Source organism: Bufo bufo, chromosome 3 (assembly GCF_905171765.1).
Source record: "Bufo bufo chromosome 3, aBufBuf1.1, whole genome shotgun sequence".
In the NCBI taxonomy this organism is placed as follows: domain Eukaryota; kingdom Metazoa; phylum Chordata; class Amphibia; order Anura; family Bufonidae; genus Bufo; species Bufo bufo.
Genome location: NC_053391.1, coordinates 106,662,436 through 106,686,126, shown reverse-complemented (window position 1 = coordinate 106,686,126; position 23,691 = coordinate 106,662,436). Strand labels below are relative to the sequence as shown.

General features: G+C 41.9%; 1 protein-coding gene across 2 annotated transcripts in view; it reads left to right on the top strand.

Moving 5' to 3' along the window:
* The window catches only part of FOXN1 (forkhead box N1), a 90,547-nt gene that overhangs the window by 29,117 nt on the left and 37,739 nt on the right, over positions 1 to 23,691 (top strand). The window contains exons 3-4 of one of the 2 annotated variants that reach the window (XM_040423456.1): positions 15,378 to 15,520; positions 21,560 to 22,009. In XM_040423456.1, the coding sequence (XP_040279390.1) occupies positions 15,378 to 15,520; positions 21,560 to 22,009 (593 nt within the window). Of the gene's footprint in view, positions 1 to 15,365; positions 15,521 to 21,559; positions 22,010 to 23,691 lie in introns of both variants that reach the window. The other variant, XM_040423457.1, reaches the window with a different exon arrangement.

Here is a 23,691-nt window from a genome sequence, read left to right as displayed (position 1 = left end):
CAGGCAAAACAGCTTCAACTTCTTTAAGTTAGATGAGTTGCGTTGGTGTCCACTAGTTTTCAAGTGATGCCCCAGATTCTCAGTTGGACTGAGGTCTTTGACTAGACTATCGCCAGACATTTAAATATTAACCCATAAAATACCCCAGTGTAGCTTTAGCACACATACATGCATGCATACATACATACTTACATACTCACTCTCAACCTTTCAGTTTTCATCAATTTATGTACTTTTTAAACAAGTTATTTTTTGGTCACAAATTGGACTATTTTGTAAGGTCTATAAAAAAAAACTAACATTAAAATCCATTTTAATTCTAGGTCCAGGCAATACAGCAAAAAAGGAAGAACACCAAGGGGGTGAATACATTTTCCAATGCACTGTAAAGCTATAGGTGCAACTTTGACCCTCTAGGTTCACATGTAATAGAATACTATGATCAGACTTCTGAAAGAATACTACTAAGAATATTTTGATGTTATTACTTGGAGATGATAGACACTTATAATTTGTATCTTTGATGCTTGTTAGAGAGTAAATAGAAACATTTGTTTTGTTGCTATTGGTTATTCGCTGGTTCTTACTCATCAGTTTTTATACTGATCTTGTGCCATTATGACGTACGACAGGATTACAAATATTACCAGTTCTGGTATGACTAATAGTTTGAAACTTAGAAATATGTAAATGGTTATTAAGGATACTTATCAGTCAAATTAATACACAAATGATACCTGTCTTAAACCACCTCTTTGAGAAGACCACCCCCTTATCCAGACTAGATTTCCTGTGACAGGTTTTTTGTTCCACTATGTATTATGAATTCTGGCCATTTAGACTATGTCCTTAGAAGACCACTTTTCAATGCAATTTTGGTTGATTATGTGAGAGAGCTTATGCTGTAATTGCTTTTGATTGTGTTCCCTCAAATGGGGTTTCAGAGTTTTTAGACTTATGGCCTATCCTTAGAATAGGCCATCAATGTACAACGTATTTGGAAAGTCTTCAGCACCTGAAACTACGGATACTGGAAGCCTGTGCTATCATTTCTCCTGCGGTGTTGCTATCAGTGTGTTAAGAGTGGGAGAAGAGGGTTGCATTGACAATCCAACACAATGGGGCAGCACATTGAACACATTTTATAAGTGGTCAGAAACTTGTAAATAACTCATGAAAGAATAAAGTTACATTAAAACCAAGCACACCATTGTTTTTCGTGTGAAATTCCCAATAAGTTTGATGTGTCACATGACCCTCTTCCTATTGAAAAAACTAAAGTTGGATTCACAATGGCCGACTTCAAAATGGCCACCATGGTCACCACCCATCTTGAAAAGTTTCCCCCCTCACATATACTAATGTGCCACAAACAGGAAGTTAATATCACCAACCATTCCCATTTTATTAAGGTGTATCCATATAAATGGCCCACCCTGTAGAAAGTGCATGCTGGTTAATTTACACCTCTGCCTGTAGGGAAGGGGTTACGTCAAGAATTTGGCATGAGGGGGTGCCCTTTCAATGTTTGCCTCAGGCAGCAGGAAAGATATGTGCTCCCCTGCCCCTTTTCAACAAGCACTGAGGGAAGGGGGGCCCAAGCTGAACTATTGCACTAGGGCCCATGAGCTTTTAGCTACGCCCCTGGTGATCAGCATTAATTTGTACACAATTAATGCACTGCCTGTAAACCAGATGATAGTCAGTTTTAGAACTGTCAATGATACTGAGGGTTTAAACAGCTGGTATTCAGGACATGGCTGGTTTCATCATACAAACCGGATTCCAAAAAAGTTGGGACACTATACAAATCGTGAATAAAAACTGAATGCAATGATGTGGAGGTGCCAACTTCTAATATTTTATTCAGAATAGAACATAAATCACGGAACAAAAGTTTAAACTGAGAAAATGTACCATTTTAAGGGAAAAATATGTTGAATCAGAATTTCATGGTGTCAACAAATCCCCAAAAAGTTGGGACAAGGCCATTTTCACCACTGTGTGGCATCTCCCCTTCTTCTTACAACACTCAACAGACGTCTGGGGACCGAGGAGACCAGTTTCTCAAGTTTAGAAATAGGAATGCTCTCCCATTCTTGTCTAATACAGGCCTCTAACTGTTCAATCGTCTTGGGCCTTCTTTGTTGCACCTTCCTCTTTATGATGTGCCAAATGTTCTCTATAGGTGAAAGATCTGGACTGCAGACTGGCCATTTCAGTACCCGGATCCTTTTCCTACGCAGCCATGATGTTGTGATTGATGCAGAATGTGGTCTGGCATTATCTTGTTGAAAAATGCAGGGTCTTCCCTGAAAGAGATGACGTCTGGATGGGAGCATATGTTGTTCTAGAACCTGAATATATTTTTCTGCATTGATGGTGCCTTTCCAGACATGCAAGCTGCCCATGCCACACGCACTCATGCAACCCCATACCATCAGAGATGCAGGCTTCTGAACTGAGCGTTGATAACAACTTGGGTTGTACTTGTCCTCTTTGGTCCGGATGACATGGCGTCCCAGATTTCCAAAAAGAACTTTGAATCGTGACTCGTCTGACCACAGAACAGTCTTCCATTTTGCTACACTCCATTTTAAATGATCCCTGGCCCAGTGAAAACGCCTGAGCTTGTGGATCTTGCTTAGAAATGGCTTCTTCTTTGCACTGTAGAGTTTCAGCTGGCAACGGCGGATGGCACAGTGGATTGTGTTCACTGACAATGGTTTCTGGAAGTATTCCTGAGCCCATTCTGTGATTTCCTTTACAGTAGCATTCCTGTTTGTGGTGCAGTGTCGTTTAAGGGCCCGGAGATCACGGGCATCCAGTATGGTTTTACGGCCTTGACCCTTATGCACAGAGATTGTTCCAGATTTTCTGAATCTTCGGATGATGTTATGCACAGTTGATGATGATAGATGCAAAGTCTTTGCAATTTTTCGCTGGGTAACACCTTTCTGATATTGCTCCACTATCTTTCTGCGCAACATTGTGGGAATTGGTGATCCTCTACCCATCTTGGCTTCTGAGAGACACTTCCACTCTAAGAACCTCTTTTTATACCCAATCATGTTGCCAATTGACCTAATTAGTGTTAATTGGTCTTCCAGCTCTTCGTTATGCTCAAATTTACTTTTTCCAGCCTCTTATTGCTACTTGTCCAACTTTTTTGGGATTTGTTGACACCGTGAAAATTGGAATCAACGTATTTTTCCTTTAAAATGATACATTTACTCGGATTAAACGTTTGATCTGTCATCTACGTTCTATTACAAATAAAATATTGACATTTGCCATCTCCACATCATTGCATTCAGTTTTTATTCACAATTTGTTTAGTGTCCCAACTTTTTTGGAATCCGGTTTGTATATGAATGTAAGATAAACTGTATTACATTATATTATATATACAGATGATTATATACAGAGAAAACACGAATGAGTGAGAAGAGTGATACATAAGAAGGACATTTGAGAACATTTTTATATGCTCTTCTATAATTAGAATGCATAATGTTATCCTTTGGTGACTCCTCATCAAACACTTCTACTGTATACCAGGCTCATATCTGATGTCCTGCTACTTCTCAACACTTCTGAAGTTCTATTATTATTATTATTATAATTATTATTATTAATAATTTTGTATTATATTTTGAAAACACAAGCAAAAAAAATATTTGTTCTAGTCAGTAGAGTATTATGAAATTCCTGTACCTTGAAGCCAAATCTAGAACAGGCCCCCAACCATTGCACATGATTAATAGCACTGGTCTTCTCACATGGGTCAGAGGGACTTCTTAGCTTCCTCAGGCTCCTAGAATGAGGAGCAGATGCAACCTAGGAGCTGGCCTAGATGGCTAGTGGCATCTTAAAATAAGCTTTTGCTGATCCTACATACTCGGATAACACCTACAATGCCTTGTGAAACTATTTACCCCTTGATGTTCTTTTTGTTTTGTTGCATTGCAAACTGGAGTTAGACTGGATTTTGGGGGGTTTGTTCCATTTGATTTACACATCACACCTAACACTTTGAAGTTGGAACATAGCTTTTACTTTAGTACAAAAAATAAGATAAAAACAGAGAACTTTTTGTGCATAAGTGTTCACCCCCTGAAAGTCAATACTTTGTGGAACCACCTTTTGCTACAATTACAGATGCAAGTCTCAGGGTATGTCTGTATTAGTTTAGCACATCTAGACACTGGGATTTTTGCGATTTCTTCCAGGCAACATGGCTCCAAGTCCAACTCCTTCAAGTTAGATGGGTTGTGTTGGTGTCCAGCAGTCTTCTAGTCATGCCACAGATTTTTAATTTCATTGAGGTCTGGCTTTGACTATGCCCATCCAAGACATTTTAAGATTTCCCCTTAAACCCTCCACTGTAGCTTCAGCAGCATATTTAGGGTTATTGTTCTGCTGGAAGGCTAACCTCTAACGGAAACAGATTTTCCTCAAGAATTGCCCTGTATTTACTGCCATCCATCTCTCCTTCCATCTTGACGAGCCCCTGCCGATGAAAAGCATCCACAAAGCATGATGCTACCACCACCATGCTTCACTATAGGAATGGTATGGTTGTTGTGATGGGAGATGTTAAGTTCACGTCACCTACTGTATAGCATTTCCCATGTTGGCCAGAAAGTTCAATTTTCTGACCAGAGAACCTTCTTGCATATGTTTGGGGAGTCTGCCACAGGCTCTTTGACAGACTCCAAAAGTGTTTTTTAAGGTTTTTCTTTAAGCAATGGCTTTTTTCTGGCCACTCTTACATAATCTCTGTGCAGCGTACTCCTATGGGCACATACTTCCATTTCCACTGTTGATCTTTGGAGATCCTTTAATATTATTGTTAGTCTCTTTGTTGAATTTTGATTAATGTCCTCCATGCTCGGTCTGTGATCTGTGTTTGATCTTTGTTTGGCCGTCTAAATCCACACTGTAAACCTCTTGTGAGGATTTTACTTTTGCAGGATGTCAATTTATGTTGCAGATTTCCACCTTTCATGGCATTGGGTGAAATCCAAATAGGAATTTTAGCTTTAAAATTGTGGCGAAATCTGCAGCAGCAATTCTACCCGTCATCTGCCAGTTCTGATCTGTATGTAGAAAATCTGCATAAAAACACAATGCAAAACATGATTAAAAAACATGCATAAATCTGCATTATTAATTGCATATTTTCTGCAGCTTTTATGCTTTTATTGTTGGAAATTCTGATGCGGATTTTCTTGTTATGTTAACAACCCCATTAAATTCTATGGGAAAACCAATATTTGCAAGGTACGGAATCGCACAATTGACATACTGCAGATTTTAAAATCTGTGCAGTCAACAAATTTCCTCTTGTACAAAATACTCAAAGTGCTCATGAGATCTGGAAAATCTCATTCACTTTGCCACAACATGTAAAGGTGCACTTCAAGGTACAGCCATAAGTGATTGTAATGCTGTGGAATTTCTGTAGTGGAATTGTGGGCAGAAAATCTGCAGTAATTTATAGTAAAGATGCGACCACATACTCAGGTTTCCTGATGCAGTTTTGGAGGCCAAAATCTGGAGTGGATCATAAAAGGAGAGAAAATATAAAGGACACTTACAACTTCTCCTCTTTTATTAATTCACTCCTGGTTTTGGTTTCCAAAACTGCTTCAGAAAGCCTGAATGTGTGGCCGTACCCTTACAGCAAAGGGTATGAGATTTAAAAAAAATCTCAGCCACAATCTGTGTATAAAACATTTCCACTGTGGAAATGGACCTGCCTCGTGAATGTCAGTTTATGCTGCAGATTTCCATTGTATCGGATCCACATCAAAATTCACGACAAATACGCAACACAAAAATTCCACTGCAAAAAATCCACCCCATGTGTCCATACCCTTACATGTCCACGCATGAAACCACAGTTGCCCCAATTTCTGTTGTCATAAGTAAAGAGTATGTGTGCATAAAGTAATGTTCCTCGACACCTTTCCTCAATTACCCCTAACAGGTCATTACTGCAGGATATCCGATAATAAGAACGCCCAACGCATGCAGAATAATTATATTACCTGTGCAATACCAAGGAGATTGCAAAACCATGACCTGTTGGTGGTGACTTGAGGACCAAAGTTGAGAAACACTGGGAGAGATCTATCAATATTGTCATAAGGTGCATCGGTTCATGACAATGTAGTTTATCAAAATGGCATCCATGGAATGATAACATAATACAACCGGCTAGGCATGTTAGACACTTTCCTCTTCCCACCTTATGACTGGTATACATGGACACCAATCATTTGCCATGATATTTTTTTACTCTGCTAGATCCAGGGACATACAGTAACTAAAGAGGAGGAGGGCACAGAGGGTACCGTTGCTCTTAGGCCCTGGAACTTAAAAAAAAGGGGGCACTTCTTTAAGGACCCAGTCACATGGCATTTTTTTTTCCGTGGAACTTTGGAATAGACACCTTCACCAAAATTACGCCGACCAATATGTCCTTTCTGCCTCCCATTCTTTTCAAAGTTGAAGATATCAACTGTGTCAAGAAGGGACATGTCCATTCTTGGCGCGGTTGTGGCGGCTCCAACATTTTCATTGCTGCCTCCCACTGAAAAGAATGGGAGGTAAAAATGACACAGCCGTCGGCAGAATTTCAGCACCGGTGTCCGTGTCAAAATTCCACAGGAAAAAAACGCTGTGTGAACAGGCCCTTATACATTTTTATGGCATCTCTTAGCTACATCCCTAATTCCAAAAAAATAAAAAAAAAGTCTCTTCTCTATGTTACACAATCCATTATTAGGACAGGTCCAGATATGACATACCTGTAATTGCTGTGAATCTGCACATCCGCAGCCATTTGCATTACAATACATTCATAAATTCATCATGCTCATTATGTTGCAGAAAATGCACAGATTTTCCCCAAGGGAAATGATCCATCGCATCTGGACTTATGTACCCTTGGGCTACTTTGAGGAGACAATGAAATCCCCCCGACTTTTGATGTCTTAGTTTAGTGGTACAGACGTAGCAGAAGTGCATGCGGTAAATCCTCAACATTGACAGCAGCAGTGAAGTGGATCAGACTTTCACAAATCTCATTCACACGCAATGAAGAGTGTTTGCTAATAACGTGACATCTAGTGAAGGCATTAAACGCACAGCATGCCAATATCTTGGACATACAATATGCAGCAGATTTTCAACCTTTGCAAGGTAGAGGGTGAAATATGCAGCAAATCAACAGCGTTTGTGAACTGAAAACCCTCTAATGTGTATGAGGCCTCCGGACTCTCCTCTAATGATGATGTCGGGGGAGATAAGAATTGGGCACTTTGGATTTCAACTGCCCCATCCTTTTGTTCTCAGAAGGTAAGGTACAGTAGATAAGAGGTGTATGACAGCAGCTTTCCACCCTCTCCCCATTCACTACATAACCATGGTTGGTCAAGCCAAGCATGTCTATGTATGGGAAAATTGGAAGGGATCGCTGTTGGCCATCTGTCCATCTTAATGCACACAAAGAGGAGTACATAGAATAAACATCATGTGAGAAAAAAGTCATTAAATTTGTCACTACAGACAGCCTGGTGCCAGGAGGTGACTATGCTTTACATGCTTAGGACTGTTTCCTATGTGATCTGTTGGGAAACAAAACTAGATATTGTCTTGCTGTGGGCTTCCAGCCAGGGATTCCCTATCCATGAAAAACGAATGAATCAGCTCTGCTGTTATCCAGCATCACCAAGCTCTCATCTTATCTTTCATGCTCTCACCTCCTCTTCCTCATTGCTATACTCCCTGAGTGGTGACCTGGTAATCAGAGTAATGGGCTGTCATGCAACATTTACAAAATGCGGTAACCATATAGGCCATTTGTCAAAGGCATTTCCAGCTGCCGACATTTAATACTAAAACAGCAGCTTTAGACTTTCCTGCCATACGAGTCATATTCGTCAGTGTCTTGAAGAAAGATATGACCATTTCCATGTTAACATGAAATTCATGCAATACCATGTCACTGTGTAGGCATGTGTATGTACATACATTAACATTCGTTATATCCGGAGTCAATGGGACCAGAACACTGCCATATTAGCAGAAATTCAAGATTAAAGGGTGAGAAGTGTTTCAAACTCACTTGTAATGGTCGAGAACCTTCAAGAAGAAATAAAATGTTAAATACATGCTACTAAAAGTGCCCAGGAAAGCCGGCCAAACTCACCCACTTAGGTGGAACCGGACAACTGACTAATGTGCATGGGGCTCTCTCAACTTTCCACCACTGGCAGATGACAAGGGAAACAAGGATTTTAACATGTCCAATTCTTGGCTCTAAAGTGGGAAACATTAGTAGCAACCAGGGGCGTAATTACCATAGTGGCAGACCATGCCACTGCTAAGGGGCCCAGGGCAAGAGGGGGCTCAGTCTTAGTTGGGATTATCTCCTCTTCTACTGGAGGACTCTACCCTGGTCAGGACTCTACCCTCTAAAGGAACAACATTTAGCAAATGAAGCCGAGGAAAAATGGCCCAGGGTTCATGGAAAAGGGTTTAGGGAGAAACCCTTCTGTCCTGTGTGGGGGGCCTGGTCTGATCCTTGCTATGGGGCCCTTACTTCTCTTTGTAGGCCGTTGGTAGCATCCCTTATTGCTCTCTCCCCATTGAAATAAACGTTGTAATAAACATGCAAGTTTGGCTCAGCCGGAGTCAGCGTATGCCTCAACGGTGTCTGGGGGACCCAGCATTGCATTGGGGCCACCCCAAACCCGGCCGCTGTATTTGGTGGATATATTACAATAAACATATAAGTTGCAGTTCAACAATAAAGTGCACTAAAGTAGTGAGTTGATGGATTTGCGTAGTAACATTAGGGGCAAATGTCCATAAACGTCCATAGTCCAAAGCACCCATGCTCCAAGGCACTACATATATAACTGCCAGGATAACATCTATGAAAGTATATGGGCACCTTAAGGTTACCAATGTCTCCGTCTGAAATCTGCATTGGCAAACTGTGCACCAAATTGTGTGGATTGTGCTGTGGATTTCAGTGTGAAAACCCTAATGGATTTGTTATAGATTCTCCCTCTGCACTGCAAAGAGTAAAATCCGCAGCATAAATCGCCATGCGGCTGATTTACAATCCGTGCCCCGTGGCTGTTTACGCATGGATTCTGGTGTGGAAATTCTATACAGCGTGTGGATTTGTTACATTACATGTGGCTAAAACCTCAGTCTGAAATTCCACATTATATTGCAGTTCTGCACTGACAACAAGCACCAGAATTTCAGACTTTTCTTACTATTATGCTGGATTTAAAGGAATTCCACTGTATATACTGCATATGGTTGTATATATACGTTTGCTTCCTTTGATAGAAAATAAGAGATTAGTTGTATACAAATGAAGGAGAGCTAAGTTTGTCATTTGGCATATTCCAAGTTTTCAACGTGTAATGCTGTCACTGTGGCTTATCTTTTGGAGAATCATAACGTACAGCAGTGGCGTGTCTAGAGTGTTTGGCACCCGGGGCGGGTCCTTTCTCTGGCACCCTCCCCCCCCCCCAATACTTGACCACATACCTCTTACATCCAGGGACATCTCCTGTCATGTAGATAGTCTCTTTCCTCTTCTCCTCCGTTAGACCGCCATGAGACATCCTTGTGTCCCCACAGTGTCATCCTGCTGCCACTCCTAATACTGTGCCCTTTGTGCCCCCCAATGCCCCAGGTACTATACTACTGAAAAAATAGTGACCCCAGTAGACATAATTGGGGTCATTTATCAAACTGGTGTAAAGTAGAACTGGATTTCCAAAGGAGCTGTCAAATATGAAAGGTGGAATATGATTGGCTGCTATGGGCAACTAAGCCAGTTCTACTTTACACCAGTTTGATAAATTACCCCAAATGTCCCTATAGTGTCCACAGCAGCTATAATGTCCCCTAGAGTGCCCCCAGTAATAATAACACCCTCCAGGTAATAATCCCTGTATAGTGTCCCCAGAGATAATATAATTGCCCCTACAGTGTCTCCCCAATAGCAACGCCCCCCGCGCTGCCCCATATAGTAATTTCCGCCACACTTCCCCAATAGTAATTCCCCCATAATAATTTGCCCCCCTACACAGTATTTTCTCCCACACTGCCCCTATATAGTAATTTTCCCCACACAGTAATTTCCCCCACACTGCCCCCACACAGTAGTTTCCCCCACACAGTAGTTTCCCCTACATAGTAGTTTCCCCCACACTGTCTCCCACACAGTAGTTTCCACCACACTGCCCCCACACAGCAATTTCCCCCACACTGCCCCAACACAGTATTTTCCCCTCACACTGCCCACCACAGTAGTTTCACCCACACTGCCCCCACAGAGTAGTTTCCCGCACACAGTAGTTTCCCCGACACTGCCTCCCACACAGTAGTTTCCCAAACACTGCCCCCACACAGTAGTTTCCCCCACACTGCCCCCACACAGTAGTTTCCCCCACACAGTAGTTTCCCCTACATAGTAGTTTCCCCCACACTGCCTCCCACACAGTAGTTTTCACCACACTGCCCCCACACAGCAATTTCCCCCACACTGCCCCAACACAGTATTTTTCCCCACACCGCCCCCCACAGTAGTTTCCCCGCACACAGTAGTTTCCCAGACACTGCCTCCCACACAGTAGTTTCCCCCACACAGCCCCCACACAGTAGTTTCCTCCACAATGCCCCCACACATTAGTTTCCCCCACACCGCCCCCCACACATTAATTTCCCCCACACCACCTCCATACTGTAGTTCCCCCCACATAGTAATTTCCCCCACACTGCCCCATATAGTAATTTCCCCCCCCACTGCCACCACACAGTAATGTCCCCTACACTGCCCCCCACACAGTAGTTTCCCCCACACTGCCCCCACACAGTAATTTCCCCCACACTGACCCCACACAGTAATTTCCCCCACACTGTAATCTCTCTCATAATAATTTGCCCCCACATAGTAATCCCTCCAATAATAATTTGCCCCCACATAGTAAACTCACCCATAATATTTTTCCCCCACATTTCCTCCTGTGTCCCCCCCATGTCCCCAAAGTTGGCACAATAAATTAAAACAAAAAACTAAAAACTAAAAGCTAAATACTCACCTGTGCTTGCTCGCAGAGGAAGGCGTGCACACTTCACTGCGCGCTATGACGTCATCACGCATGCGCCGGAATTTCACTACCACATAGGCCTCAGGCCTGCTAGGTCTGAAGTCTATGTCGGTGATCTGCAGCGGGGCAGGAAACTATGCGCTCCCTTGCCCTGCCGCAGTATGTGGGCGTCAGCACTCCAGCAATGAGAGCCGGCACCGGGGGCGGACTTCCCCCCAGGCACCCCACTGACGTACAGATCTTTATATAGTATAAGATGCACTTACTTATAGGGTTGGGAACCAGGGGGTGCAGAGGTAGCAGTCACTACCAGGCCCAGGAGCCTGAGGGGGCCCAAAGACCCTTGTGTTGCATAAGAAGACACCATTATTATAGAAAGTGCATCCTGGTCAAGTTACACCTCTGGCTGTAGGGAAGGGGTTAGGTCAAGAATTTGGCATGGGGGGGGTTGTTATTTAAATATTTTACTCAGGCAGCAGGAAGGCTATGTGCTCCCCTGCCCCTGTCCACAAAGCACTGAGGGAAGGGGGGCCCAAGCTGAACTCTTGCACCATGGGCCAGGAGCCTTTAGCTACGCCCCTGTTGGGAACCCACAGCCGTAACTTCGGCATCACCATTACCGCTCGAGTTACACTAGAAACCTGATGGTCCCATTATCGTCAGTGGAGTCCATCAGGCACATTGCGATCAATGTCACTGTCTGCTCCTGTGGTTGTGAACAATGGAACCAAACGATGAACTGAATATAGCCATCCAGCAAATTTCTTAATGCCCTAGTCACAGCTAGTATGTTTTCACACTGAAATTATATTCAAATTATAAAATCTGTCAAATAGCCATTTAAGACAATATTGTATACAAACCAAAATCATCATTAAACATCTACAAATTGCCAATGTAAAAAATAACATGTAAATCAATATCTGTAGTTTTCTTTTAGATCTGGAGGCTTCTTCTCCATATGTGGCAAGGCTATTTAGTAAGTTAACTCAGGTTTCATACAAAACATTTCAGTTTTCCATATTGTGACCCCCCCCCCCCCCCCCCAGGGGTTTATTTAACGATACTGACTCAAGATAGATGTTTTATTATTTAACAAACAGACTCCAGCCAAAATTCAACATCAACTTCTTCACGTTCAATGCAATCATTTCTTAAAGGCTCACTGAGTGTTCAAACTTTTGATATGTCAGAAGACCCTCACCGATCGCTAGAATAAAAATGCAGAGGACGGAATCAAGAGGGACACATAGGCTTCTACTGAGCCAGTCTCCTGCAGTGAGATTGCCATCTCGTTCTGGCAATCGATGAGGGTCTCAGCACTTAGATCCCCACTGATCAAAACTTTTGATATGATTAAGAAATGATTGCATTGAACAAGAAGCAGGTAAGCACAGAAATTCCTCTGTCATACATTTATCCAGAAAGCTCAGATCTACTGTAGGCTGCTGTTTGCAGAGTTGTTGCACTGACAACCTGATTTACCTTGTATGGGAATAGTTACTTGTGGAAGAAATGCACCAGTGGGCACATGTTTTACCGATGTTAGTGTAGAAGATGCAGATTTTAGTTTTTTCTAGCAAAATTCTTGAATGACCTGAAAGCATGAAAGAAATGACTCTTTTGTTGCATCATGGCATATATCTTAACATATTAACCTAATGTTCAAATATCCAAACGTCACCACTACCATAGGAAGTCTTCCCAGAAGACTAAAATCATCCATTTAGAGTTAGTACTTAAGGAGGTTCTGCATGTTGAGGTTGGAACAGAAGATTCCCACATTTGCATGGCTGATGACTAGCTGCTCAGATGTATGATCTACTTAGTAGAGACCAATGCAGGACCTCAGAGGAGACTCATGTGTTATTGGGCTGTTGTGCCTTCTGCATGTGGACACTTCTGTTGCAGAACGTACTCAGCAGACGCTCCTATGTCAATATTTATTGTCATTGCTATTTTCCTGGCACTATTTCGTATGTACAGTGAGGGTCAAAAGGTTTGATCAGAGGTGGTCTGAGTGCTAAGACCTCCACTGATCGCTAGAATGAGGAGAGAGAAGTGCTCACATATCTAAATCTCTCTCGATTCACCCTCTTACCATCCGAGCGATTGTCTCTCCTCGTTCTAGCGATTGGTAGGGTCTCAGCACTCAGACCCCCACCGATCAAAATTTTTGACATGTTCAGTATAAATTATAGCAAAGGTGGTCAAGCCTGCTAATTTCAGCAAGACCGTCCGACTATCATATGTGTGTGGGGACGTGCTGATTGTCCATGATAAGGACTGACGCTGCTGATTTTCAACATTCCTTTTGTTCTCAAAGAAGATAATATGCCACTAGTGGCTTACTCCTCCCTCTCCACTGAAACCACATACACTCAGCAGTACTCAGCTGCCAAACCAAGCATTCATGTGTATGGAAGAGTAAGGAGGAATAGGTGTTGGACCCGGTTATTAAAGGTGTATGCCCACCTTTGCATCTGTAAAAGTATTCTGTGGCATGTGTTTCATTCTGTGCCTCCAAGAAGGAGGTTCCCAATAAGCTACTGACCACTCCCCACAACATAAAACTAACACTACTGTCTGGATCCTTTATGAGCAAGCACGCTTGGCTATTCTCCATAGCAATGACTAAATAGGTGGCTATGCATGTGCATTGTGCTCTCCATTGACAATGGGGCCCCATTCTTGAGACAGAAGCAGGTCCAAGTGGTGGGGGCATATCCTATGATATCCTATGATTCCCAGATGGGAATACCCCTTTTAAGGAAACAATTTACAGTCAGTTCCCACTGTTTTGTTTGTTCTAACCATTCTCCATGTTGGCACCACACACCCCTGCTCATTTTGCCAACCTCTTGTCACTTTAGCTGGCATGTACCATTATATCGTATGTAACAGCTATAAGTAGGATTCATTGAGTTAAAGCCAAGGATCAGGCCAATTATTGGGAACAAAATGTTCATATGAATGCTCCGTCCAGATATTTAGCCTGTGTAAAGGTGCCCCCAATCACATCTTTCATGGGGCACTTAAAATGGTCTTTTGCCAACAATACATCACGCTAAACCAGCAGATGTGCTGCCAACAATATGCAAAGCAAATGGGGCATTCTTCCCTTTCTACCTTTGCATCAGGCTGTGTAAAATGCACTTCATGTGAGCGCGGATCAACTACTACACCTTCAGTCAGCGCTTGTTATTGGCCTGGCACTGACCCATGTAAAAGGACCCTTAGGCTCACTCCTTCGGTCTTATCAAGAAAGAAGATAGGTATTTTTTGCTGAACTCATGATGACACTTTTTTTTGTACATACCAGATCTTGATTCTGTACTTCATGTTCCACCCTTAGGCCTTAAAAAAAAGCTATGGTTTTTTTTCAGTCTTCAGTTTAAGCTTGATTAAGCTTTATTAGCTTCAATGTAGATTATTAGATTACTTTTGAATTTTTTTTTTTCAAATTTGAAATAATTTAATATGTTGAAAGCACAAAGAAAATAGTATAAAGATCCAGATTCATACAATATTGAAGAAACCACTGTTTAGCATCATGTATTAAAGGGTTTGTATGGTTTGGAAAACACTCACTTAGTAAGTTGTTACTACAGAGTAAAGCTGGTTACAGACAGGTTTGTTCAATCCGTGAAATGACCGCATTTCCCGGACTGACCACTGCTCATCTGACCCAAACTCACTGCATCATAGTAAGTTGGGATGCTGTGAGTTCCTGGCCAACCACAAGTCTATTTTTCCATACTTACATGATGCTATGAGTACAGGACAACACATTATAATGCTATCTGGTATGATCATTCTATTCTGGTGAGGGCCATAAATTAGACTGGATAGGGCAAAGGAGGTTTTGTAGTGAATATCAGAAATTGAAACTATGTTCACTAAGAAGACCACTAAGTGCGCTGTTCATGCATGGTTGTATCCAACAAGGTAGCACAGAGAGTTTAACCCATCCAATAAGTATTAGACATGTATGTATAGTCCAGGATGGTCATGTGTTCTACAATAGACCATCTAAAACTGTCCTACAGCATGTGCAGACAGTTATAGATTCCTAGCTATGCAGTCATGCCGTGGAGGTTTTACTGTACATTAGACAGATATTTTACATTCTGAACACTACAAAAGATATGTTAGCTACACTATTAGAATCTACTGGATATTAATTATATATTGCTTTGTAAAAAAAAAAAAAAATTCTCTTTACAGGTTTTATGTCCAATCCGAATTTAATAATGCAAGACCAACCAAGCATGCCTTTTCCATCAGGATCTCTAGACGGTGATTGTTCTCCCACAAACCAAACAGATGAGGGTATAAATGATCAAACAGGCTCATCTTGTTTACCCATGGTAAGTAGAAATGAAATCAGGAGTGCAGTTTTGGTCTTAAAAACAATTATTTTTGGGTAATGCTTGTCATTGATGACTCTATGTTATCTGCATTGAAAATGTCAACTGGTCTGAATTCTACCCCCTATATTAATGTATTGCATCTGTTGGAGGCATCCATTTAACATTTATATAAGCACAGCCTAAAATGTCTTATATTGTTACAATGCCAACAGTCATAGGGTATGACAAACATTTTTAGGCAGAAAGTGAACAATCTATTCTTGAAGTTGATGTGATGGAAGCAGGAAAAATGGGAGAGCATAAAGATCTGACTGACTTTGACAAGACCTACATTGTAATAGACAATTGGGTGAGAGCATCCTCAAAGCAACAGGTCTTGTGGGGTGTTCTCGGTATGTTGTTGATATCTACCAAAAGTGGTTCAAGGAAGGACAACCAGTGAACCAGCAACAGGGTGTTCTCCAAGATAAATGATATTTGGGGGGAGCAAACGCTAGCCCATCTGGTCCGATCCCACAGAAGATCTATTGTAGCATGAATTACTGAAATAATTATTTCTGGCTATCAAATTAAATTGTCAGAATACACATCTGTGGGATGTGCTGGACGATAAGGCCCCAACTCGCAACTTAAAGAACTTAACATCTTGTGCTAGATACCACTGAACACCTTCAAAGGTCTTGTTAAGTTCATGACTGATGATCAGAGATGTTTTGGTGGCACTAGAGTGCCCAATATGACTGATTGAGGCTAAAAAGCCTCAATAAGCAGGGTCATAATAATTCTCTTTAACACACTCATTTGGTAAATATCAGGCAAAGGTATGGTGGTTGGAAAGCACCAATCTTACATGTCATTGGAATTTTAATTTGTCACATTTCAAAAGTAATGTTGCTGTTGCAGATTCAGCCTCTAGGGAAATCCCAAAGAGATTGTTAGCAATTATATAGTAGAAAGCAAAAAAAAGCACACACATACATGTTTCTATAACACTGAATCATTGAAACCACATGTAAAGCTTCAGTAAAGCACCATCTGCCTGCTTTACCACCCAGGATAGCACGTATCAGGGTGCAGCCCCTTCTTCAGATGAAAATGGAGATGTACATCCTGAGACGACATCTGCATGCCTTACCAACACATTAATGCTGCCCATATAAATATGAGGTGTATGTTCCCAGACTCACACATGCACATGCTCCTTCACCTTGGCTGAATAGGTATGTTGTTTCAGTTGAGACAATATCACGTCTCATATGGCAGGTAACAGACGTGTGGCGCAGAGAGGAGAGAAGAAGAGTACCCTTTCACTAGGGAGAGGGAGGAGTGGTGACCCCTAACTCACCTAGCACTGGCACATGGCTGCCCTGACGTCCCTAGACGGGCTGCTAACCTGTATGCCGATCACGTGCCTTGTACCTGGCTTACCCTCAAATAAGCCCTAGGTAGTGAATAGGGCGGTGGGAGCACTAGTCCTCACCACTGACACCTAGGGTAACAACAGGGAAAGGACAAACAACACAAACACCACAAACAATCCCAGAAGGGAGACAACAAACAGGAGAGAACCGGAGATCCAACAGCACCAGTTCCAACACCTCTACAGAAACTCTAACTCCACCAGAGGTCAGAATAGAAGATCTGGAAAGAAGGTCTACATCTGGCAACAAGGGAAGCTGTGAGTGTCTGATAATATGTGAGTGGCTGACAGAGAACAACTGAAAGGAAAAGCTACAAGTTCCTAAATGGGACTAAAAGGATCGCAAACCTAAGCAGGAAAACCTGGACCGGAATCCATTCCCACCACTAGGTCATGGAGCGATCTCTTGAAACAGAGCGAGTAGCCACCTGCTGCTACCTTCTGACCCCAGGCACAACAGAGTCAGCGATAGGTCGTGACACCCTCTTGACAGACAGGGAACTTTCAATGACCAGCTCTGTACAGACGAGAAGAATGGCGGTCCCAGATCAAAAATGAAAATGGTGTTTTGCCTTCTACACCATTTCATTAATCTTCAGCCTATTCCCCAACTCTTCTAGAGTTTTTAACAGATACTCACAACCCAATAGCAAATGGGTTATGATCAACCAGGACTAGGACTTGAAAATGTTATTTTATGACTATGAAAATTGTAGATTCACACTGAAGGCATCAAAACTATGAATTAACACATGTGGAATTATATACATAACAAACAAGTGTGAAACAACTGAAAATATGTCATATTCTAGGTTCTTCAAAGTAGCCACCTTTTGCTTTGATTGCTGCTTTGCTCACTCTTGGCATTCTCTTGATGAGCTTCAAGAGGTAGTCCCCTGAAATGGTTTTCACTTCACAGGTGTGCCGTGTCAGGTTTAATAAGTGGGATTTCTTGCCTTATAAATGGGGTTGGGACCATCAGTTGCGTTGAGGAGAAGTCAGGTGGATACACAGCTGATAGTCCTACTGAATAGACTGTTAGAATTTGTATTATGGCAAGAAAAAAGCAGCTAAGTAAAGAAAAACGAGTGGCCATCATTACTTTAAGAAATGAAGGTCAGTCAGTCAGCCGAAAAATTGGGAAAACTTTGAAAGTAAGGGCTATTTGACCATGAAGGAGAGTGATGGGGTGCTGCGCCAGATGACCTGGCCTCCACAGTCACCAGACCTGAACCCAATCGAGATGGTTTGGGGTGAGCTGGACCGCAGAGTGAAGGCAAAAGGGCCAACAAGTGCTAAGCATCTCTGGGAACTCCTTGAAGACTGTTGGAAGACCATTTCAGGGGACTACCTCTTGAAGCTCGTCAAGAGAATGCCAAGAGTGTGCAAAGCAGTAATCAAAGCAAAAGGTGGCTACTTTGAAGAACCTAGAATATGACATATTTTCAGTTGTTTCACACTTGTTTGTTATGTATATAATTCCACATGTGTTAATTCATAGTTTTGATGCCTTCATAGTCTTTTGAATGAGAAGGTGTGTCCAAACTTTTGGTCTGTACTTTATGTACAACCAGTGTGATACAGTATGGTTGGCAGGGACAGGGTTATCAACCCTGTTCCTCCTTTCTTGGTAGGTGTGGGCTGGTTCTGCTTCCTGCCAGGATGGAGAGTTCTAGCTAGGACAGTGAGGAGGGAGGAAACACCTCCAACTCCTCCTTTAGGGGCCAGCATGGATCCAATTCTCCTGTGAGACAACTACTCCAGAGAGACTGCAAGAATACCAAAACTCTAGAAATTAGAGAAGCTACAGTATTGTCAGTCAGAGCAGGTTGACAAGTCAGCCACGGCTTTACAGACACTTCTGCAGGTGAGAGATTATGGTTCAGCCAACCATCACCTAGATAACACCCAGTCCAGACCATCTCCAAGCCTGCATTACACAGTGGACACCTATATCCACAAGCCAGAAGTGCAAGGAAGAGTCATCAGCAAGATAGGTGCCCTCAATTGCCACTTTGCCCACCACCATACCTCATCATCTGGGAACAGAAATTGCACTTTGTACAAACTACTGCTGGATGTACTACACATTATCTTTTGCACTGAGTAGAAAGAGACCTTTATTCTTTTACTTCTGTCCTGAGTCTTTAAACCCCCTTTCCACTGCACCGATCCCCAGGGAGCAATGGCCCGAGGGAATACACCATGACACAACATCTCATCAGAGCCACTACAACTCCCATCCTCTGCACCAACTCCTCAGGGGCTTGATGCACTAGGTAAATGGTGGATATAATGGGATTAAATCTAACCAGTTTCACCCCTGTTACCCCAGAAGATACATCAAGGATAAGTCCCCATATACATTCCAATATAAATAGCCAGATTATGTGACTTGATTTCCTTCTGAAATAGGCGCACCACTAGCTTAGTCTGAATACCCAAATTAGGCAGTGAAAATTATAGTATTGTTAGAATATAGTATCAGGCTTATAATATGGAATGTATTTTTTAAGTGATTTCAAAGTAAAAGTACATACACTGCCATAGGCACCTGTTGCCCGTAAGGTGATCCACACATCCAGGAATTTTTTTTTTGTTTTATTTTGCAGCTAAGGTAGAATCAATTGGCTATATATTACCAGTATGATCTTATAATGAACCCAGAGATGTAATAATATAACTGTCATTTAGTATCTTTATACAAGATAAGGCAACTCAGATTACAATTTAAGGAATGCAGCACATTGCTCCGGGCTATAAACTAGAAGCACTTATATAACAATTTACAAATAAAAGTGCAACGTATTCAAACAGATTAATCTAGACAGTATCAAATATTAATCGTAACATCAAGTGTCAAGCAGTCAGTGATTGCTTAGCGGCAACAGATTGCAGCAAATTTATAGCAAATTAAAAGAAGTATCACTGAGGGCAACTTCCTAAAACTTAACTTTTAATCTAATTACAATTAAAATATAAAACATAATAATAGGTGCGGTCCAGACCGGACCATGATACAAATAGTACAAAAAGATGTCACTACAATGTACGGTTAGCAAGGAGAATTCGGACAATCAGATACAATTGGGGCAGAGAATCAGGATATACTCTGTCTGTCCCTACTCTTGCCCTTATCAACACTGCTTAGCCCAGAGATGCACCTTGAAGGTAGATGCACTCTGTCCACGTACCAGGGCTAACCTGTCCGTATACAGCCCTATCACTTTCTGACACAAAATACAATATTCCAACGCGTTTCCCCTTATAGATAATTAAAGGTTCATCAGGGGACAAACAGTATCAGTATAACGGTAGCGATCTAGCACAAGGCAAAGGAGCGCATCGGAGCATGAGATGTCTGGGTGAAAATATGGGTATGTCCGGGTTCAGCTCTGAACCCAGACAACCCCTTTAAACAGGGGCTGTTACTTGTATGGGGTTTGGCTGGTTGACAATATGCACATTATTGCTGTTCTAGCCTGCAATCTCCTGCAGGTCATTTGACAGTAAACACAGAATATTAATCAGCTCTGGCATACCCACCTCTCCAACCTCAGCACTCTCCTGCCCCACAGGTGGGAGCCCTTCTTCTGCCATCTGCTTTTCCTCCTTTTCCACATGATCTAATATCGATCAGAATATGTCATCAGGAACATCCAGCTCCTCCTCTCTGTATCTTGCTGACTTTTCTAGGACATGGAGACTTTGAGGGATCATTTGGAAGAAGAAAAGCCAGCAAAAGATGAGGATGGTCATCATTAAGACCTGCCCCCCCCCCCCCCCCTAAGGGGTGCAGACTGGATGGTATTGGTTGGCATGCTGGCACTGGAATAATACGCTTCCATCTTATTGGTATTGAATTACATATCTCAGTTTATGGCTGATGTAGGAATAAGTAAATACAACTGACACAAAATAGGTCTCCCTACACTCTCCCTAAACTCTCCCTCTCCAATATTCTTCTATTAAGCATGGGACGAGGGTTTTATAAGGTTGCGACATCATATGGGATGGCTATCTGCGGATTGTCTGGCTGCACGGTGATCTTGCATTCCCAGGCTTCTTACTTTCACTTTGTAACACGTGCAGCCACCATTTTAGGAGAGACTAATTCGTTACCACCGAAGCATAAGGACATTCTAATTTGTTGCAAAACGAAGTTTTCCTAAACTTCGGACGAAATTCCGCTTCGAATGCTTTGCTTTGCTCAACACTACTAATAAGATAACATTTTTCTCACCAACTGCACCCAATATGAGTTGCAAGCTTTCTAGTACCTCTTTTTAGCAATACGCTTCTAATTCCACAATGGACATTGCTCTATCCACAGGATCCAAAATCACTGTCCACAAGCCTAGTCTCTGCTATTGTATGAATCTATGGATGCACTTCTGATAAATTGAGTTGCTAGGTGGGTCAGAAAAAAGCATTGCCATCAGACATCAAAGAGAGACAAACCCTTTCCATGCAGTGTACCAAGAAGCTTGTAATTTATGTCATTAAACACATTACATACATGTGTAACATACATGATTTACAGTAGTGCCAAATACTTCAAATGCAAGAATGTCATAAAACTTTGCTAAAACAGTCTTCTTTCTTGGCCTTTTTAGGACAGTTATGGTGGAAACACACATGATTCTGACAGCCAGACCGAAAGAAAAAGCTCAGATTCATCCATGAGCCCTGACATTTCCTTGTCACCTCAAGATCACATTCCTATGAGATTTTCAGGGAAGGCCTCTCCAAGAGATGAATACAGAAGGTACAGCTGTGATGAGCCTGCAGAAACCAGTTTTGGTAAATTTATCAAAGAGAAAACCCAGTTTCATCCTTACAAGAGACAATTCAGTGACGTTTTTCCAGATGCTATCCATTCTATGTCTCTTGGGGAGAAACCTTTCAAAAGCATGGATGGAATAGACAGCTTTGAAAATGTCTGTGGTCCAACCTGTCCTGAAGATAATGAGTCATTTGCGACACACATTCCTGATATAGCTGTGGAAACAGCATGGTGTAATTCTATACAGTACACCAGCCACGAGGAAAGCTCGCAGATTATGGTAAGCTTATTATATAGTTATACTTTTATATATATATATATATAATTTTTGTGTAAGTATCCATGGAGTACACACAGTAGACTGATATTTCCTACTGTATTTTCTGCAGGTTACTTTCCATCTTCCAGAATAGACTGACAGAATAAGCAAAGTCATCATTAGAGGGCAGGGGATTTGATGACTGCTGTGTTGCACTTCTGAAAGACTAGATGAAGCAGGATAGTAAGGGTGTCCATGAAGTATTACAACTATTCCTTCTGACTGTCCCATAGGCCTCATGCACACGGACGTTTTTTTTTGCGGTCCGCAAAAACGGTTTCCGTTGTTCCATGATCCGTGTCCGTTTTTTCATCCATGGGTCTTCCTTGATTTTTGGAGGATCCACGGACATGAAAAGTGAAAAAAAAAACGAAGTCAAGTTTGCATTGAAAATGATAGGAAAAACGGACACGGACACGGATCATGGACGCGGATGACTATCTTGTGTGCATCCGTGATTTTTCACGGGCCCCATTGACTTGAATGGGTCCCTGAACCGTTGTCCGTGAAAAAAATAGGACAGGTCATATTTTTTTCACGGACTGGAAAAACGGTTTACGGACGCGGAAGCCAAACGGTGCATTTTCAGATTTTTCCACGGACCCATTGAAAGTCAATGGGTCCGTGAAAAAAAACGGAAACGGAACAACGGCCGCGGATGCACACAACGGTCGTGTGCATGAGGCCATAGTCATACATGTAGGTTTTAGCTTGGGGACAGGGAAGCGGCAACTGAAATGAGATATGTGATACATATTAGTGAAATACATTTTTAAAAGGATTAACTATTTTGGACAGCTTGTGCCATTACACATTAGTCTATGATATTACTGAAATGTATGTACAATGCAGAAAACCCCTTTTAGCTTAAGATGAGGGCTTATGAGCTCTTAGGAGAACAGAGATAAGGACTACAGATCAAGCCTCCTGATGACTATGTATCCTAAGTCCTATCCAGGTCAAATTGTTACAGAGGATATCCGCATATACAGTATATACAGTATTTAGATCTCACAATGGATTAGTTTGAGCCTTCATGATATTTGGACAACAAATAGATTATGTTTATATGTTTTGAACATATATTACTCTACTTTAGGGAACCTTCTAAAGGGCATTAATATGGCAACTTGGTGATTTCATATATCTATCCTGTCTCGCGCTATCACATAACATGCTATTTCTTCTTCACCTCTTTGCTGTTTTCCAAGGTGGTTCTCGTTGAACATGGCTTCAAATCTATTTAGTGGCTTATAACCACTGGCTTGGGACTCTGCTAGTGGACTGATGATGGTTCTGGTTATTGGCTCAGCTTCTTTTGGGGCAAGTATGAAGGGCTTCTGCACTGCTGGGAATCACACTGCCTCACTTTCTGGCATGTTCTATTTCATTTCCTGTCCTATCTGTATTTTATTATGAGTGTACTACTTTGCATGTGCTGCTGGCCTGCATTCTTGCCGTGTTTTCAGTATCACCCCTGTGTACAAAGAAATGCTCTAGGTGTTTCCTACATTATAAAAAGCTACAAGCATCCTAACATATGTGTAAACATATCATCAAAATGTATATGTAAAATATGACCTGTTGGTGAGGACTACCTTGTTGGAGGTTGTCCTTATAAGCTAGGTCAGTTCAGGTCACAT